Below are 19,857 nucleotides of genomic sequence, written 5' to 3'. Positions count from 1 at the left end.
AGAAGAAAGTTGAGGTTAAATAAAGTTCGTGAAAGGATAAATAAAAATAAAATTAATAACGATAATATTAAATGATAATACATGAGCAAAGAACAAATCAGTACCACAGACTTATTAGACAATAAATCGGAAGCGTGGAGAAGTGGAGGGAAGGTGGCAGTTAACGTTTTCATTTCTATTTCAAATACGTTGCGTATATAGGATGTATGCATAAAAATATGAAGAAAAATGAAAAAAAAAAATACAAGAAAGATATAAAAATATGATATAAAAAATAATTATAAAAATATTTTACAAAGTAAATGACAAAACAAAAAACAATGTTTTGTTGGCTAATTAAAGCTTTCATCACTCAAATTTATTTAGATTGCAAATCCATATTAAAAAGATTACATAGATATGTGGGTAAAGTATTCTCATAATTTATATTCATTTTAAATTTTATGTACAATACTGTTTTCAAAACTGAGTCTCCAGTCTGCCTTTTTCTTTTAAATGAATTCAGTAACAAAAAGTTCAACCGAGTGGGAAAAAGGGGGTTTAGTAATTCGTAGATCTGTAAATAACCACTATGATAGCATATTAACTGATATTTTAATTGTCTAGACATAATGCTATGATCAGGAATCGAATACAACAATTAATCACTAGAAATAACAAATCAAAGACTATAAAAAAGACGAAAAAACTACAAAAACAATTAGGATAAGTACACCAAAAGTACGCACTGGTAAATGTTAAAGGTTTGGAAAAACTGAAGAGTTTGAATTTGTTGTTATTTTAAATGTTCACTTGTAATGAGTTACTTTAAAAATTCGGCGATCAATGGAGCTTTTGATTGGTTATATAAGCCGTTAACTTGGCCTGTATTCAGCGTGATGAGATGAAATTTTATTTTAGTCTTAGTTTTTTATGACCATTTGTTTTTTCGAAAATTGGCATAGTTGTTGTTTCTAATCATCCTTAAAAATACTTTTTACCATGAAACTGAACTATTTCTTGAGCAGTATTATTTTTCAACATAAACAACATGCATACTACCAAAAGGCTTATTTTTCCAGGAGCAAATGAAGCATTGGAAAAATAAAGGGAAAATTTTCACTTTAGAAGTTTCGTTATATATTATTCATTAATTTGGTTTTGAAACACGATATTTATTGAGGTTTTTTAGATAATGGATGACTACAGCTGTAGGCATGATGACTGATTGGATCACTAATCTTCCTACTCATTTAATAAGATATTTAATTTGAAATTTTGCAATAGGACACTGAAATATTTCTATTTCTATTTTTTTTTTCAATTGTATTAATTTTACAAAGAAATGAAAATTTGCCTATGGAGGGAAAAATGAGATCTTAGTTAGAAGAGATATTTCGGTAGTATAAAAATTTCATTTTTCATTTACGAAAGAAAAATAATTTCTCTCTTTCTTAGATAGAAATTCGTCTATTTTTACCATAATCGTTAACAATTTAACAATGACCAGAACTTCTTACAAAACTATATATTAAAAAATACTTTCAAGAGGTTAAAAGCACCTTGAAAGAAAGGTCATTACTGATCATGTGAAAATAATTGATTGGGCATGAATATTTTTTAAGAGCTAGTGAAGAGTTAGTGAACTCTCGAAAGGGAGAGATAAGGGGTGGCCATAGTCTGTGCCAATGTTACTCAAATTTAAATCATAAGAAGTTTCACTATCTTATCAAAAGACAATCGTAAATGAATTGTCTATGATGTCTTTAATTGTGAAAAATTAGATAGTTAATGTCTCAGGAATTCACGGATATTCGAAGAGAAGACAAATTCAGAAGACTATATTCATATAGACAGAAAAAAAATAGTTGTTTTTTTAATATTTTATGTACTTATTTATTTATATTTGAAAAACACTTCCTCTCGGCTAGGATGTAAAATGAATTTAAATAAGTTTCTTTTTATTTAAGGCAAACCATGTCGAAGGTGATGTTCGCCTGATTATCTATAGGTGACCAACCTATTCTAACCAGGGTCGGGGGTCAAGTTTTTCGTTTTGTGGGACCGCCGCTTAATGAAAAAGTCAACGCCCCAAGGCCGGATTCGAGCCGACACCACCCGCAGACCTCAATCTATAGACTAGTGCCTAACCCCTGAGCTACGATGCGGCCTTTCAATAAGTTCAATGCTATTATAAGTTGTATTATGCATTACTAAGTTCCAGTAGGCCGAGAATATCTGATGTTTTTATTTCAAATTCCCAATATATTTTATACTTTATTTCTTCTATTTTATATTTTGTATCCCAATACAATATTTAACTTTAAGACTGAAATAAGTATTTGATACTTTGTCAAATTGTGGTGGCAGTTTGAAGTTTTTATCAGTCTATAAAACAATATTTTCTAATTTAGCCTGCTCATCATGTCAAAATACAGCTGACCAAATTCTAGAACTTGATATGAATATACTCAACAAAAATATACACCTATATAAATTATTGCTGATTGGTGTAAATCCTCTTTTTTAATTGTTTTATGTCAAACACATAATTACTAAAATGTACTTATCAGATTTATAAATATTTATATAAATACTTATATCTAAGTATAAATATAAATGCTAATGATTGATTTTTATTTAATGAGTATGATGTATTATACTACGAAGTACAAACATGTGAAGGCATCTACCACCACCTTTATACGACTAGCACTTTCTACGAGGAGTGATGAGTCAATGGGGAAGTAGCTAACAACTTTATTATCTAACAGCGTTCAGCAGTACAGCATTTCCTTGTTTGATTTTGTTATTTTTAAATATTATTGTGTCAACTAAAAACAATTTTACATAAGCAAATAAATAAAACAATAAGTTAATAGAGATGAACAATGATGTTTGAAGTTCCATTAATGGTTTATCGTCTTTGCTTCGTGACTTCCACTGGGTGGCTTTATCACGCTCTGACAAGATAGGATAATTAGGAATTAGTTCTTGGTGATGGGTTTGGTGCAAAATTTATCTCACTCTTCTGATAGCTAAAGGTTATCAACTTCTGGTTATTGAGGTCCTGTAAGTGTTAATTAGATCAAGAACGTGTCAGTACTTATGTAAGCCGGGATTATGTACGGCATATATAATTATTTTTAACAACACAGAGAGGATGGTGACAACATGACTAACCTTGTGTACGTTGATTATAAAGTTCTTTTTTTGGAATATGGAAAGGAAACAAATATGTTGCGCAAAGTTATAGAATGAGAAGTGGGGTTTAATGTGAAATATATAAAGCTCTGTTCTTGGCACTTCCAAAGAACATTGTCTTGAAACGATGTAGAAGTTAAGATATCTCTAGTTTTGGTCATCAATGCCTGTTGAACAGATTCGATACTTAGGACTCCATCTTGACAAGAGACTTACTTGGAATCCACAAACAAGACTCAAACGACAAGAAACTGCTCGTAGATTCCGATTGCTACAACACTTACTTGACAAACGCTCTAAACTTCCCATTCACTACAAAATATTAGTATACACTACAATAATCAGACCAATTTGGACATATGGAATTGAGCTCTGGGGCTCCACCAAACCATCAAATTCTTCCCCCATCCAATCGTTACAATCCAAAATCCTACGTAAAATCCTTGATGCTCCTTATTACGTCACAAATAAACTCATTCATAAAGACCTTGCAGATTTGACCCAAAACAGATATGCGTCTTTTTATTCCAAACTCCTTAACCATCCTAACCCATTAATTCTTAATCTTTCATCCTTAACAATCCCTGATAATCCTCCGAGGCGTCTGAAAAGAAGATGGCCACGGGACCTTCCCAAGATTTTCAAGTGTAAATGAAACATACTACATATTTACCTATTGTATTATTTTGTACAGTTGTAAATTACATTAAATAAATAATTGAAAAAAAAAAAGTTTTGGTCATCAATATTAATGGAACAATATAAGGATACATATAACATAAATACAAGGTAAAAAGGACATAGCGTAGATTAAGCACTGAGGAATTCCATTAGTAATAGATAATACTTGAAATCAATAAAAATCGATATCCCATGTAGCACAGTATGTAATTATATTGCTATATTTTGTTTAAATGTGATAAATGAGGTGGAAGTGTGAGATACTAATGATTCATTGCGTTGAATAGGGCACCCCTTTGTAATAGGGCAAGCCGTTTCCAGACTTTAAAAATTTTATTTACCCTAAACTAAGGAACGGTGGAAGCCTTATTCATTATATAGAAAAAATAAATTGTAATAATAAAATTTAAAAAGCGTAACCGACAAACGGGATGCACTAAAGCGTGTCTCCGTATATGAAAAAAAAGCACTTTGGCTCAAAGGGAAAAAATATTTATTTTTTAGCCATCTAAAGGCGGATTATAAAATACATCAATTTCCTTTAAGAATCCACCATCATAATTGAGACATTTCATAATTCAGGCTTCATCACGGTAGCCATTTTAGTCTCTTCGGCCGATCGAGAAAACTCATATTGTGATGACGGATTCTTTCTTATAGGACATTAGATTCTAAAACAATTTTTTTCGTGCGCTAATCGTCAAAAAACATAAAAATTATTTTCGTTATTAGCGATTTATGCTTTTAGAACGCGGAACAAAAAAGTGTCCAGTATGAATTTGTCTCATAATCTGGTTCACTATCAGAATTAGTAAAAGAAGTACCCTATTCTATTGGAAACTCCAGATTTAAGTGTGCTGGAGAAGGTTAGAAAATTAACAATACCCTCAAAAGATGCACTATGGGCACTGTTATGACTCAGCAAAAATCAAATGAAAAATCAGAAGGGTTAATGGGGGTGAAGATGTTCACTGGGACACCCTGTATTCAACTATCTGTAACTAAGTTTGATTATTGGAAGAGTTTCTCAAATGTATTTTTCTTTTTTTGAGAAAATTAATGTAACTCTTACATGAATCATGAAAGGCCCATCAGGCCGATCTGGTATTAAATAAATAAATAAAATAAAAAACGAATAAATCTCTAAAAAAATAAAACGTGTAGTTTGTTTTCTTTCAACATTTCTAAATACTGAAAAAAGTTACTTTAAAATTAATTGAAAAAGGAAAAAAGTGGCCCATTAAAAATAGTCTGAAGAAATCAGAAAAGATAGCTGAGAAAAATAAAGATTTGTTTATTTAAAGGGAATGAAAGATAAAACTTATGTTTACCGTAAAATCCAATTTTTTTTTTCACGGACAGGCCTTTCAAGACGCGAATATCACTACTTTTTCCTTCTCACCCAGTATCTTCTCATCACTTATGCGTCCCTTGGCTCCGTCTCTTCCGACCACGCAGAACCCTTCCGTTTTTCTTTATTTGCCTCAAGAACATTTATTTATTTCAATTTTTTTCCGTATCGTCCTCTATCTAGGCAGTCCTTGTCTGTATTTTTAATTTCTTTGTTTCCTCTCTCATTCCAAATTTTTATAATAAACACTTTTTTGCATAAAGACCTCATATCTGTTTTTTCCTATTCATTTAAAAAAAAGTCTAAATTTAAACGATAAAAATACAAAAGGCCTGATGTGATATTTACTTAACATAATATATTTATTTATGTACATACTTAATAAAAAAAGGATTCCAATGAATACTTATAAATTTTTGAATTATTAAATTAACTATAAAACTATTAATTATAAGTAATAAGAGCAGAACCGTAATTTTCAATTATAAACATAAGCTGATTCTCTAACACGATTAATTCATTTTGAGATAATACGAAATCGTCAAGGCTTGAAAATTGAAGCTTTTCAGAATCTCGTAGACCCATGACCCCTTTTTAAAACTTTGGAATAATTTCTAAAAAGTTAATCAAAACAAGAGGCAAAATGATGAATTAGTTTAGAGAACAAATGAAAAACTTTTTTTTTTATGCTGGATGAAAAATTGAAAAGCCAATATATTTTTATTAGATATATTTTAATTAGTTAGTAAAATTAGATCATTGTTTTGTGTACGATATAATAAGTACATAGGATAGATAATATAATTGTATTTGTTTTGACAACTTCATTGATATTCGATTGATAAATGGAAATGAACTAAAATAAAATTTTAACTAATTCCAAAGAAATGTAAAAGAAGGTATTAATCCTTTTTTCCTCTTCTAAAATAATTATTATTTTTTTTTTAGTGTCCATATCAATAACGAAAGAGTGCTGCTTAAGACCAGATGAAGAGGCCATTTGGTCTAATGATGATGAAAAATAATAAGTAGGAGTGCTTCCTTAAAGTAACTACCACCGAACTAATAGATGAATAACACGAATAATTATTTTTAAATGTATATGTCTTATTACAAATATAATTATCTATAATGATAATGATAATGAATAATAATGATTATTCCTATCAACATTCAGGTAATTAAAATCAATTAGATTTATTTATGGTCAATGTTGGAGACGGTTACCATTCGCTCTAGATTAAAGAGATTTATTTACCAAAGAAACCTTGCGATATTGCAATTAAATGATTGAAATGATACTATTTCTGAAGTTAAGAGTAACTCAAACTTGCAAGGGGATGTGGGATCACTGATTTCAATGAAACTTTTTCAAGTATTACTAGGTCAAACAATTATTAGATACCTGTCCGAGAATTCTTTCCTATCGTAGCAAAGTGAGCCTCTAAAAATTTTTTTTTTTTTATAAAAATGATTATTTAAGGGCTTTTAAGGACATTAAAAACGTTTCGCACGCTCTTGTTGCTCGGTTCTACTTAGGAGAATCGTGTAGGTTTGTCATGCAGTAAACACCGCTGTCTCTCGAAAAAAAGTAAAATCAATTTTTGTTGTTCTGTTTGGTGGTGAAGGAAACAAACGGTTATAAAGGCACTTTAGGTAAAAAAAAATTTCGGAAGTGCAGTTGTTATCCAAGCTGCACAATAACATCTATTTTTTCTTATCTCCTTTATTAAATAGATTAATAGGAAAATTAATATATATCTAATACATAATAACAACCCAGGTGATTTCTGTAGGTGTAGCTTCTATACATTCCAATAATCGAGATTAAAAATTTCGTTTTAAGAACAATTCATACTAACCTTCAGACGTCTCTACCCCAATCCGAAAGACCTTTTGTCCTGCTTGTGTGCTTTGTCCTGCTTTGGTCCTGATTGTGACTCCAGGCTTATGGCATTTTCATCCAACACTCCAATAATGAACACCAAGGGTCTGAGATGTCTCCATTCCTTAGCATGATGTCGGAGTTCCAAATTTTAAAATTATTTTCGCAGCTGCTCACTAGTTGAAAACGTTTTACTTACTGACTAAAATACGTATGTTAACAATTGGCAGGTACCAAACAATATGCTGATTGTCAATTTATATTTTTACGGCTGTGTATAGGTAAAATAAATGTGTTTTTACAACTTGCCAAATATGTACAGATCAGATCTACCTTTATACTGCCCAATGGCTCCTCTAAAAGATCTAGTAATCCTTACATAAGCAAATCCCTTTGTTAATATTGCTGGGTTTATAGTAAAATTGAACAAGTGATATTAAAAAAAATATATTACCACTTTTGCCATTAACTTAATGGTAAGATATCAAAAGGAGTTCAGAAATATCTCTGGCAAAGATCATCCATCCTCTTAAGTACACAGGGTATTCATATTTGGGTTGAATTGTTTAAATGTTAAAAATTTAAAATGTTTGTCTGGTATTCATTTATTTTCTACTTCATAGTAAAATTATCATTATATTACTTTAAAATACTGCATTTTTATTAATATTTTGAATTTTTTTTTTTCCTTCTCCTTTTTAATTACATTTTATAAAATTTATGATTTCATCTCGTGATTTAGTTTTCAAACACAGGACATCTTTTAAATGAATTATTCAATGCTGAATAAGAATTTGAAAGGAAGAAACAAAGAGAAATAATGTGCTGCATAAATTTATTCAATGCTCTGTTTTATGTTACATAAATGACTACCAATAATTCAAATCACCATGATATGCTACAAAACACCACCAACTAGTTCTACATTGTAAATGTCATCAGTCGCTTTTATGTAGATGCTAGATGCAAATTAAAAAGAAATAAGGCAGTTCTGAGGCACTAAAATAGCTTTATTTGGTAACAACTATTAGATCACAAGTTTTATCAAATTAAAACTCAAAACAAAATGAATTATTAACATTTATTATAAAAACAATTATACAAAAATAAATAATAATTTACAATCAATATAAAATATTTCACAATAAATATTGACACAATTAAAAAAAAAAAACATTATTTAATAAAAACTGAATATATTAACTTTTTATAGAATAAAATTCATTTAACGATAACATTCCAAAGGAATATTTACAACAATTACCCGTCAAAGTATTTCTCTTGAATACTACAATAAATATTTTGAATGCACCAATATTTCGAAAATGATTCCGCTTTGATATATTCCATTGAATGTTGCAACCTTGTTGATATAGTGCTTCTTCATATATATTCTACAATACTCTAAAAATCTCCAACAGCCCTAACTATGTCATAAAACACTAACTAAGCGGTGTTTTTGCTGTCACTATTATGTCTTTATAAAGTCAAAAATGATAGCAGTTTACCATTTTTAGGAGACGACCAATGACAGTTACTAACAGAAACCAATCTTAATGTGCTAACACCAATGGACAGTTGGGCATTTTACAGTAAAAACTGTCCTGGTTACATTGGTCAACTGGTTTCCAGCAGTATTTGCATGGCTTAGCATGCTGAAGACCCATTTCATGCCAAACCTCAGTAAAATCATCAACAAATGCATTCATCATAGCTCTAGTATGGAATGGTGTAGGGGCAAGTCTAAGTTTTTCTTCGCCTTTTGGAACTGTTGGATAATTGATAGCTTGTATATAGTGACCTTTCTTTTTAAGAAGCTCATCGGATATTTTAGAACATACATAAGGATCACCAATACGTATAGGAATGATATGTGATGGAGTTGGTTCCACTGGGAAACCGCGCTCAACTAAGAGATTTTTTAAATATGTAACATTTTCCTGATGTACTTTTCTGAGCTGTTTTCCTTCATCAGAAGAAAGAATTTTTATAGACTGCACTGCACCAGCTAATACCGTAGGAGGCAGAGAAGTTGTAAAAATAAAACCAGCAGCATAACTCCTAATCATATCAATTAAAATTGAATTAGCAGCGATATAACCACCAATATTACCAAAAGCTTTACCTAGGGTGCCTGATATCATGTCCATCTGATCTACTACATTATCTCGTTCTCCTACTCCAGCTCCGTGTTCCCCATACAGACCAACAGCATGTACCTCATCAACAAATGTCAATGCACCATACTCATGAGAAACATCACACAACTCTTTGATTGGACAGATAGCTCCAGTCATCGAATGTACTGTTTCAAAAGCAACAATCTTTGGGGTTGATTTAGGTACTGTTTTTATAAGCTCTAGGAGATGAGAGGGATCATTATGACGAAAAATATGTTTAGGTGCACGGCTGTTTCTAATACCTTGAATCATTGATGCATGATTACCTTCATCCGAGAAAATGTGACATCCAGGTATGGACTTGCCAAGAGTAAAAAGCGTTGAATCATTGGCCACAAAGCAGCTTGAAAAAATTAGAGCTGATTCTTTTTTGTGAAGTTTAGCAACCTCAGCTTCCAATTTTTCATGCAGTAGAGAATTTCCAGATATGTTTCTGGTACCACCAGCACCTGCCCCATGAAGATCTAGTGCTCTACGCACTGCTTCCTTTACTTTCGGATGGCAGGACATACCCAAGTAATCATTGGCACACCATACTGTAATCGGCTTTTCACCCCACGAGCATTCAGTACCATAAGGAAAATTCATAGCATCACGATTTACCTTCTTAAACACTCTGTAGGAATGATCCTTCTTTTTCTTCATTATTTGTTTATGGAAAAAATTATCATAAGAAAATGTTTCAGACTTTTCTTCATTGGTTTCTGCAGCAGGTTTTAAGTTTGACAGATCCATGACATCTTCCTGACTTTCTTGACTTGCCTGCTTGATGAGTTCTTGTTTTTTAATAGAGGATAGGAACGGACATTTAGAAATCTCTCCAGTAAATGTACTATGTCTTAAACTTGATTGAATAAAGGGGCTACTAACTATCGGACAATTCTGACCAAAACTTTTAAGTAAATGTGGCCAATAATGTTTAACATATGATTGTGGTAATTTGTTAAGAAATGGGCAACTCATCGTTCTACGATTTGACAACCAGCAGCTGCAACCACAGACTAACCCTCTCCTTCCTATCTCACTTTCACTACTGGTTATCAACTTCTAACCTTGGCTTTTATAAGGAGGGGGTAATTCATTAATGACCAGTTGATAACAAATTACTCATTGTTCATGCATATAGTATCACTGATGCTTGGTTCTTAGTTCTCTTTAAGATACCATACCTTACAAATATCCCATAAATTAAATAATATTTTATAATCTTCTTAACTTCTTATACCTCACAAATAACCCATAAATTAATTAATATTTAAAATCTACTTTACTTCTTTTGTATTTTCTTAGAATAATGTAATTCATTTTTTACAAATTTAAATACTAGATTTTAAATATAACATGGGTACCACTTCACAAATTCTAATCAATCAATTTTTAAAATTGATAACAATTTCATGGTTGATCCACGAATTGTTTTATTTGCGAGATGTTAATAAACATAAATAAGTTTGTAATTGTCATATTATTGTTAATAATATCCATCAATTGTTTGAGTTTTATCCATTAGGATGCAAACAAAATTTGAGATACAGAAATATGGCAGTGGATAGATTTTTAAGGCTGTAAATTAAAATATCTATGTTCTTAATGGCTATACAATTCATGTATGTTTTAAATATATTTTAATTAAATTTTCTGAAATATTTATATAAAACTTGGTAACTAAAAATTACTTTTATAATGTTTACTTTTCTGATAGTCTAAAACTATTGTATCACAGAGGCAGGGGAATGAAACGGGTTGGCGTGGAACAGCTTAGGTGTCCATTCTTCTTCGGGCAGCGTTCGGGATGGTAAGTTGGGTCCCTACTCTTTATATGTATATTTACTATTACTGTAAAGTATTTAGTGTGTCCATATTCCTTGTGTTTTCAACTTATATTCCATCTAGCACTCGATTGAATCAAGTTATTTGTTATATAATTTTACTCCCTCTTACAAAAGGTTTTTTGTGATGGTTTGACCACGTGCAATCTGAAGTCTATTTATTTAAGACTTTAGTTTGTTACAATGTTCTTTCATGTATTAACTGTTCATTCCCAGTTAAATTATTTTTATCCTCGTTATTGCAGCTATTTTTCTTTCTTACGCTTTTAATTATTTTGTCACATGGTATTTCGACCTTGGTTCTTTTTAACCACATGTTAACTTCTTTTTAGATTATGGGTTTCCTAATTAATCTAGTTGATTTAAGATGAGAAACATTTCTTAATTTCGGTTTACTATTAAGTATATGCATTACTTAATAAATTTTATGGCTTAATGGGTTATGTCTTATGTTTTATTATCTAAGTTGTTATTAGTATGTAAAATGTAATTAATATTAAATTCTTGACTCGAAAACTTTGTCCTGCATATATCACATGGTTTATATACTCAACTTCTTGTATTTTCTTGAACTCCTTCAATGTTCTAGGTATGTGGTCTTGAGGATTTTGTTTGTATAACTAGGTGTGAAATACTTATATAGCATCTGCTATTCTATGATTTAACTATCATGACTAAAATGTAGGTAATGACTGATTTTTTTTTTTTGTGTGTTCTGAATGGATGTTCAGATATGGTAGAGTAATGCAAGTTCCACCTATTACGAGTGATAGCCACTGGATTATATATAATTGTTAGATTACAAGCCTTTAATTTTTTTTTTTTTTTTCATTTTATCCAAAGGATCCTTAATGCTGAGAAGAAAAAGTAGAATGCTTTATTCAAATTTTATTTTTAGAATATCAAACCAACACTTGTAAATCGAGTTTCTTGTCAGATTTAAATTTAGGTTTATGTAAAAGAAATAAAGAGTCTTCATTCAGAATATTAACAAGACATGAGAATTGTTTAATATAAACAATCTCAGTCATTCTATCTTTAAATGAGCTCCAAAACTTCCAGTACCGAACAAGTAAATCAATTACTGAAGGAGATGCCATTTGACCTGCAGTTAACATGTATCCTGTTACCACAATTTCTCTTTTTTTTCTGGGATAGATTAAATCCAGTTGTGTGGAAAACCATTGTGACTGTTTGACAAAAATAATATTAAGGTTTTTGAGAGTATAGTTTATTGTAAAACATAATCACATTGACCACATTGTGTGTTTTTCATTGACCGCACCCCCAACCATCTTCTCCTCATAATCACATACCGTAAGGATCTATATCAGCCCTTCAAATTTGATTCAAATTGGTTTATAGGTATCCTGAATTTTGCATGGTTTTTGGAATCTGGTTAATTTGAAAGGATTGTGAGAAGTTGGAATATAATGATTGAAATTATATGCTCAGTTTTATTATTTACATGGGGATATTAAAGAACTACATAGTGTTTCTTAAAAATAATTTTTTGTTCATGCTCTTAGCATACTTTAAAAAAAACTACAGTATCTAACTTTTTCTGAAGTAGGCAATCCTAAATTATTTCTATAATTGTGAGTTTCTACATTCTTATTTTATTTGTGTGAATTGAGGAGTGGAATGTGCTGATTGGTATTTGGTCTGTTGTAATAATTACTGTCCAGAGCATGATGTTCCTCAGTCAGAAGTGGTTCTTGGATTAGATCTGTTTTAATTTTTTTCAGGGCTAATGGGGATAGAGTTAAAATAAATAGGTCTGTCCCAAGAACCACTTCTGAGAGTCCGCCGTCTGTAAGGAGCAAGCACAGTACAACTTGGGGGATACTTGTACTATGCATCCTTCATACAGTTTGTGGACCATCAGAAGTGGTTCTTGAAACATATCTATTATATCAATACTTTTTATGTTATGACCTTGCTGTAAGTAGTCCGATAAAAGTTTCATTCTCCACAAAGAAATATTGTATAATATTTTTTATGTTAAGTAAATCTTTAAAAATATTATAGTTTTAGTAATAATCAATATAGTTACTTAGTATGGTTCTTAATAATAGGCTCTTAATCATGGTTTTGTTTTTAGTCTCATAGGAAATTCAGTGCCCCCCGTCATGGGTCTATGGGCTTCTACCCTAAAAAGAGGTCCGCTCGCCACCGTGGTAAGGTCAAGGCATTCCCTAAGGATGATCCTTCAAAGCCTGTTCATCTTACTGCATTCGTTGCATACAAGGCTGGTATGACACATGTTGTCAGAGAAGCAGATCGACCGGGTTCAAGTAAGTTATTTTCAAACTAATTTAGCAGTTTGGTAGACATGTTATTTTTTTTTTTCAGCTAATTTAATTAATTAATCAGTTAAATGCCTTTTCTGTGATGATTCTAATTTTAAATGTTTATGGTTATTCCTGATACTAATTGATGAACACTAGGGCGGTCTGAGATAAGGCATTTTAGCAGTATTTTAAGGCATTGGTTTAAAACTAAAGAGTATCAAGTTAAATATATTAATAGCTCGCAAAAACATTAACGAATTAACTAATGCAAATTTGATATTTGTTCTTTGTAATGACAAAAGTATGGGCAGTTAACTTTTTTTTTATAGATACATTGCAACTTCTTGTAACCCACTTGTTAAAAAAAGGTACTTTTTTGTAAGTGAACTCTTGAGTTGCTTAAAAAAAAAAAAATTGAATCACTTTTCAGGGATCAAAACCTGACTGATGATGGCCATTATTTTAGGGTTATTGTCTTGTCTGTTAAATATATTCTACTAATTTGTTTATGGAATTAAAGTTAGTTTTCCTTGTTAAAGGAGTGTCAAGTATCGGTCTGTATAGCTTAACTTCGTCTTAGTAGTTATTTATCAACTGTGATGTATATGTTTACTGAATACGTTGCTTCCCAGTTTTTGTATAGAAAGCGCTCCGTTTTATTTATGTAAATCCCCTTCATTAAATGCACCTCATAGTGCATAATTTATATTTCACCTTAACCTATTTAGTGCCAGAGGTGGACATATCTACCTCAGGCATTGAAGGTTTAAATTTGATTATAAAGTTGATATTTGAAAAATGTATTTTTAGTTGCGTGTTTTTTCATGATACTACATGTTTGTTCCTAACCACTCTTTCTGCACCACCAAAAAAAAAACAAAATGTGAAACCTCACTTACAGCTTACCATAGTAATATAATCAGAATTATGTTTCTGGTAAATATGGGTCAAACTTAACACTCAGACAATTTGATTAGATACCTTTATCCTTCACCCAAAGCTTTTGAATGTAAAATATATTACTATCATTATTCCACCACAACTAATCCTAACTCGCCCCATTTTATAGTAGTTAAGATAATATTTTTTAATTAAATTTTTTTTGTTCAGAAATCAACAAGAAGGAAATTGTAGAAGGTGTAACTATTTTGGAAGCTCCCCCAATGGTTGTCATTGGTGCAGTTGGTTATATTGAAACTCCTCGTGGATTACGTGGTCTTGTGACTGTATGGGCTGAGCATATCGCAGATGAAGCAAGGAGGAGGTTTTACAAGAACTGGTAAATATTGAATTCTATTGGAGTATTATATTTTTTTTTACATGAAAATGTCTACTGTGATGATTTTTTAAATGTTTATGGTTACTTCTGAAAATACATTGATGATCCCTAGGGCGGTCTGAGTTAGACATTTTCATTTTTCATACTGCTTAGTTAGTATGAGGGGATGGGGTGCTCAAGTTGGTGTAATATTTTTGGTAATTACAACTTTCTACAGTTTTCAAATTTAACAACTTGTTAAGTGACTAAGATTTACCACAGGAGTTATGGGAGGGAGTCTACCACTTTTGGAAAAAGATTAGTTTTTATTTTTCAAATCAGCCTGGTACTCATTGAGTTGCTGTTAATGCACAGCAGGGCAGCACAGTTTCTGTAACTTGTGTTAATGATGGCAATCCTGCATGTGGCACCAGTCATAGAAACAGCTGCCCTGCTTAGTGTCTTGTCTTAATAGAGAATTAACATTTAATTATAATTTTTTAATATTAGTTATGTACTTAAATTAAATACATCTGCATAGCCCTCCTCTGTTAAGTGCAAGAGGGTGGAGGTGTATTGCTCTCCTCTCAGATATTTACTGATGAGAGCCCGCCTCCTTATTTATGATTTAGGTACAAATCCAAGAAGAAGGCATTTGTAAAGGCTAGCAAGAAATGGAGCGATCCTCTTGGTAAGAAGCAGATTGAAGAAGACTTCAAAAAGATGATCAAGTACTGCAAGGTCATCCGTGTCATCGCTCATACCCAGGTATGCGTTCCTGCCCTTATTAGTTTTTTAATTGTAAATCATTAATTGGTATTTATGTAAAGAAAATAAATTGTTACTATCTCCCCATAGATTAATATGTATGGTTTTTAACAATGATGAGAAATGCGAAGCATATTCTATTTGTGATGCCATGGTTTACTGAGCCTGAGTTAAGACCATTAACTTTTGGGGGAAACAAGTTTCTTTTTACCTCTTGTAATTGTAAAAATTAGTAAGCTTATTTAGGCTATCAGATGAAAGAAATTTTAGTTTTCTATCGTTAAACTTAAATAATTACTCTGAAATTTGTAAGTTGGAAGTCTTAGTTATGAGTCAAGTATTTTTTTTTCAGTTATTGCAAATGTTTTTATTGGAATTAATGGAGCTATCACTTGATGTTTATTAGTTTACTTAGTTTCTTTTAAACCTAAAGGATGGTTTAAGATATAATTTTTAATAACTCCTGAAGCTTTAAGACACCATTAGCAGATTAAAATGTCTTAGTTTATTTCCCTTTTAACTTCTAAGTAAGTTTGTTATTATAAGTATTTCTTTTGTTTCTTCAGATGAAACTGTTAAAACAAAGGCAAAAGAAAGCTCACATTATGGAAATTCAAGTAAATGGTGGAACTATAGCTGATAAAGTAGCTTGGGTTCGAGAACATTTGGAGAAACCTGTTCCTGTTTCTGGAGTTTTTGCTCAAGATGAAATGATAGATGTGATTGGAGTTACTAAAGGAAAAGGATTTAAAGGTAGGCTATAGTTTCACTCTCCTTTAAGTTACCATTATTATTAAAAATAAATTAGTAATTTTTACCCAGCTCTGGTCATGAAGTATGTATGAGGCATGTAAAGTTATAGAATTGACCAATTTGAGATAATATTAATCTTTTCTCATTTAATTTTGTTAATGTAAATTATTTTACGATTGATTTGTCTTATTGAACATTAACTTTTTTTTTTATTGCACATTAGTTGATCCCATTAATTGTAAATTTAACCCTTCAATTCTTTAGTTCTCCTTAAGTTCCATAAGCATTGTGTGTGTATTAATGATGAAATTTATGTGATGTGCTAATCCTAACCATATTGAGGATTGTAATTTCTGCTGCTTTCCTTCTGAGATACACATTAAAATAATCTTCAGTTTGTTTTTGCTTTTATATTATAAATTTAATCCATATATTGTATTTCTTTTTTAAGGTGTTACTTCTCGTTGGCACACCAAGAAACTCCCTCGTAAAACACATAAAGGTTTGAGGAAAGTTGCTTGTATCGGTGCTTGGCATCCTTCAAGAGTACAGTTCACAGTTGCCAGGGCTGGTCAGAAGGGTTATCATCATAGAACAGAAATCAACAAAAAAATATACAGAATTGGACAAGGAATCCACACCAAAGATGGAAAGGTAATAGACAAAAAACAAATCTACTTTGTTGATATTTTTTATACTTTACTAGTAGTGATTAATTTAGTGGTTGGTTACTTTATTTTAATAGAATAATTTTTTCAGGTCATCAAAAACAATGCATCAACTGATTATGATTTATCAGACAAATCGATCACTCCCATGGGTGGCTTCCCTCATTATGGTGAAGTAAATAATGACTACCTTATGATCAAAGGATGTTGTATGGGTCCCAAGAAGAGGGTTATCACTCTCAGAAAGGTAAATTATCTCATTCTTGCATATGAATTCACTATTAGTTATTTTGCCTATGATGATAAAAACTAGCCGATAATTTATCTGAAGTTTATACAACTAAACTTTGATGTTTATCAAATGATAGGCCTGAGGCATCTATTATAGTTTGTTTTTTTCAATCTATTAAACTTTATTTATTTTTATGAATCGATAAGCTTGTTGGTTTTGTCTGTTAAACTGCTTTAAACAGTTAAATTTAACTTTTATGGTCTATAACAACAGACCAGAAAAGCTATCATTAAGGGTTAAATTCATGGATGGCACTGAAATAATCAATTAAAAAAAGCTGTTTAGGAAAGTGTTTACATTTTTATTAGGTCATAATTTTTTGTGTAAATTTTGCTTATCCCAAGATTTAGGTTTTGCTTCCTAATAAGTGGAATTACATCAAATTTTACTTTTAAGTGTAAATGTTTACTTATGTATGTGCTGTCTTTAAATTCAGCTCGTAATTAACTGAAATTGTTGGAAGCTTAATTTTTTTTTTTATTCTATATAATTTAAACAGTTTAATTTTTCTGATATTTTACCTGTTATATCTTCCATTGTATTAACAAATTCTTTATCATTTTAGTCACTTCTTGTGCACACAAAGAGGGTAGCATTGGAGAAGATCAACCTGAAGTTTATTGATACTTCGTCTAAATTTGGTCATGGTCGTTTCCAGACCCCTGCAGACAAGGCTTCGTTCATGGGCGTAATGAAGAAAGACAGGTTGAAGGAAGAGGCTGCACAGACAGCAGCTGCAGCCGCCACAGCATAAGTCTATATATTAAAAATAAAAGGCTTAATGTTTTACTTGTTTCTTTTTCATTTATCACACCTTCTCTATTTGATGTTTTATCCATTTATTACATTAAATTCAAGATATTTATTGTTAGGTATCTGTCAATATAAAGATCCCAAGACATACTTAACTTATAATCTTACCTTAGTAGATAAATTGCAGCAATAAGTTCTAAAATGAATGGTATTAAATATCTGTAGCACATCAAAAAGTACATTAGTCTATTCTAGCTGCTTTTCAGTAGTCCTTATGAAAACCTAGAAATTAAATGCTTTCTAAGGACATTTGAAATACAATAACAACTATATTATTTTATTATTGCTTGAAGCCCACTAAAACTTATCCAATTACCAGATCTCTTAGGCTATTCATCATATATTAAAAGTGTAGGATTATGAGCAGACTTATTTAAAGGGGTAGATGTGGAGCTCTTAGTGGTTTTTCTTGGCAACTTGTTTTATACTATTTCCTCCCAAAACTTCATGATTTTGATTAAAGTAATTTATTACAGCATTCTTAAGTGAGTGAATTGTATGAAGGTTTGACCACTGAGTGCCTTGTAGATAACTAACTTGTGAATAAGAGGAACAAGTTGAGACTATTGAACATATTGGCAATTTTCTAGCATTCTGATATGAAGTTTTTTATCTTATAGGATGAGGATTTAAATCTATTAGAGATCTTCAGTACCAACTCTTTTATTAGTTTTTAAACAAACTACTTGGATAAAATAACTTCAATAACAGGACTAACAAAATGGTGACCAGCTCAGCTGGTTTGCGTGATATTCTCAATTTAAGACTAGAATATTTAGTTCCACATGTGAAATGTTTCAACATGTTAATCTAAAGATCATGAATTCCCCTATTGTACAATTAAATTTTCCTGAGAAATTATTTTATTTCTGAAACCTTCCAGAATAGTTTTATCTGTTACTTAAAGTTTTAAAAGAAACTAGAAGCAACTTAACCTGTCAAAATGGTGAGCTCAATTGATATGGGTGACTATCTCCATTTAACTGATGATGGTTTCAACATGCTAAAAGGAATTATTTATCTCTTTGACATTCTAAACTCAAGATCATGAATGAAATTTAGCTTACTTTGGTTAGTCCAAATCTTTTTGCTTTTATGCATAGCCTATTTATCTTCACCTGCTCTTAGCAGTAAAGGATAATTTCACTGACTAAAATACTAAGATAGCAACTCAGTAGTTCTACACATTTGGTAGTATTAACGGATTACTTTGACAAAATTCAATATATTTTGAAAACATTTGAGTGTTCATCTGGGAGATGATCATTATCAAATGCAATTTATACTAAATTGATCCACCTGATGTACTGATAAAAGACTTGTACATGTTGCATATTATTTTCAAATATGTATGTACACATTCATCAAACAATTGTAACTAAAGTAAACAAATTTATATCAACTAGTTTTGTGTTATTTAAGTTGATTTCAAAATGTTTTCATACCCCTAACACTGGGGAAAGTATTGAAGCTTAATTATTTTCTTTAGAGACTTTGTTTCATGGTGTGGTAATAGTTTTACATTCAGAAATCAATCTTTACAAGAAATTAAATCATAAAAAAAAAAATTGAGATTTCATCTAGGATAAGATTGGGATGTGACTGCTGTGTGGGTTGGGGCGTAGGACTCAGTGTGCCCCAGAATGTGGGTGGGATTCCTACCTGAGGCAGTTATATTTATTTCTCAGCAGCCCCGAGAAATAAATCTTGACACTCCCACCTTGTTTATTATGTGGCAGCAACTCCAAGGTAGCTGCCAGGAATTAGCCAAAAGGGCCACTTGGTGGACACCATATACCAGTGGGGTATAGTTGAAGTAAAGCTAAATGAAACAGAGAAAAGGTGAGTTGGGTAGCACCATATTTATTTTCAACTATGATTATTTCATTTTAAGTCAAAAAG

General features: G+C 31.1%; 2 protein-coding genes and 2 non-coding genes across 4 annotated transcripts; 3 read left to right on the top strand and 1 right to left on the bottom strand.

Moving 5' to 3' along the window:
- Nucleotides 1–7,918: 7,918 nt before the first annotated feature.
- Alas (5-aminolevulinate synthase) lies at nt 7,919–10,324 on the bottom strand. The gene has a single exon (XM_014420875.3). It carries the CDS (start codon nt 10,241–10,243, stop codon nt 8,654–8,656), a length of 1,590 nt encoding a protein of 529 aa, XP_014276361.1. The 5' UTR covers nt 10,244–10,324; the 3' UTR covers nt 7,919–8,653.
- Nucleotides 10,325–10,993: 669 nt separating this feature from the next.
- Nucleotides 10,994–17,931, top strand: RpL3 (ribosomal protein L3). Its single transcript, XM_014420876.3, has 8 exons — nt 10,994–11,075; nt 13,214–13,406; nt 14,514–14,682; nt 15,294–15,429; nt 15,996–16,182; nt 16,634–16,836; nt 16,942–17,097; nt 17,708–17,931. The coding sequence occupies exons 1-8, from the start codon at nt 11,073–11,075 to the stop codon at nt 17,894–17,896; spliced, it is 1,236 nt and encodes a 411-aa protein (XP_014276362.1). The 5' UTR covers nt 10,994–11,072; the 3' UTR covers nt 17,897–17,931.
- Nucleotides 14,739–14,808, top strand: LOC112211257 (small nucleolar RNA U43). The gene has a single exon (XR_002945518.1). It is a non-coding gene; the product is annotated as a small nucleolar RNA U43 (small nucleolar RNA).
- On the top strand, nt 16,475–16,560 carry LOC112211245 (small nucleolar RNA U83B). The gene has a single exon (XR_002945507.1). It is a non-coding gene; the product is annotated as a small nucleolar RNA U83B (small nucleolar RNA).
- Nucleotides 17,932–19,857: the final 1,926 nt, after the last annotated feature.

This window comes from Halyomorpha halys, unplaced genomic scaffold (assembly GCF_000696795.3).
Source record: "Halyomorpha halys isolate HHAL.00 unplaced genomic scaffold, Hhal_1.1 Scaffold297.1, whole genome shotgun sequence".
Classification (NCBI taxonomy): Eukaryota; Metazoa; Arthropoda; class Insecta; order Hemiptera; family Pentatomidae; genus Halyomorpha; species Halyomorpha halys.
This window is presented reverse-complemented; position numbering and strand designations above follow the sequence as displayed.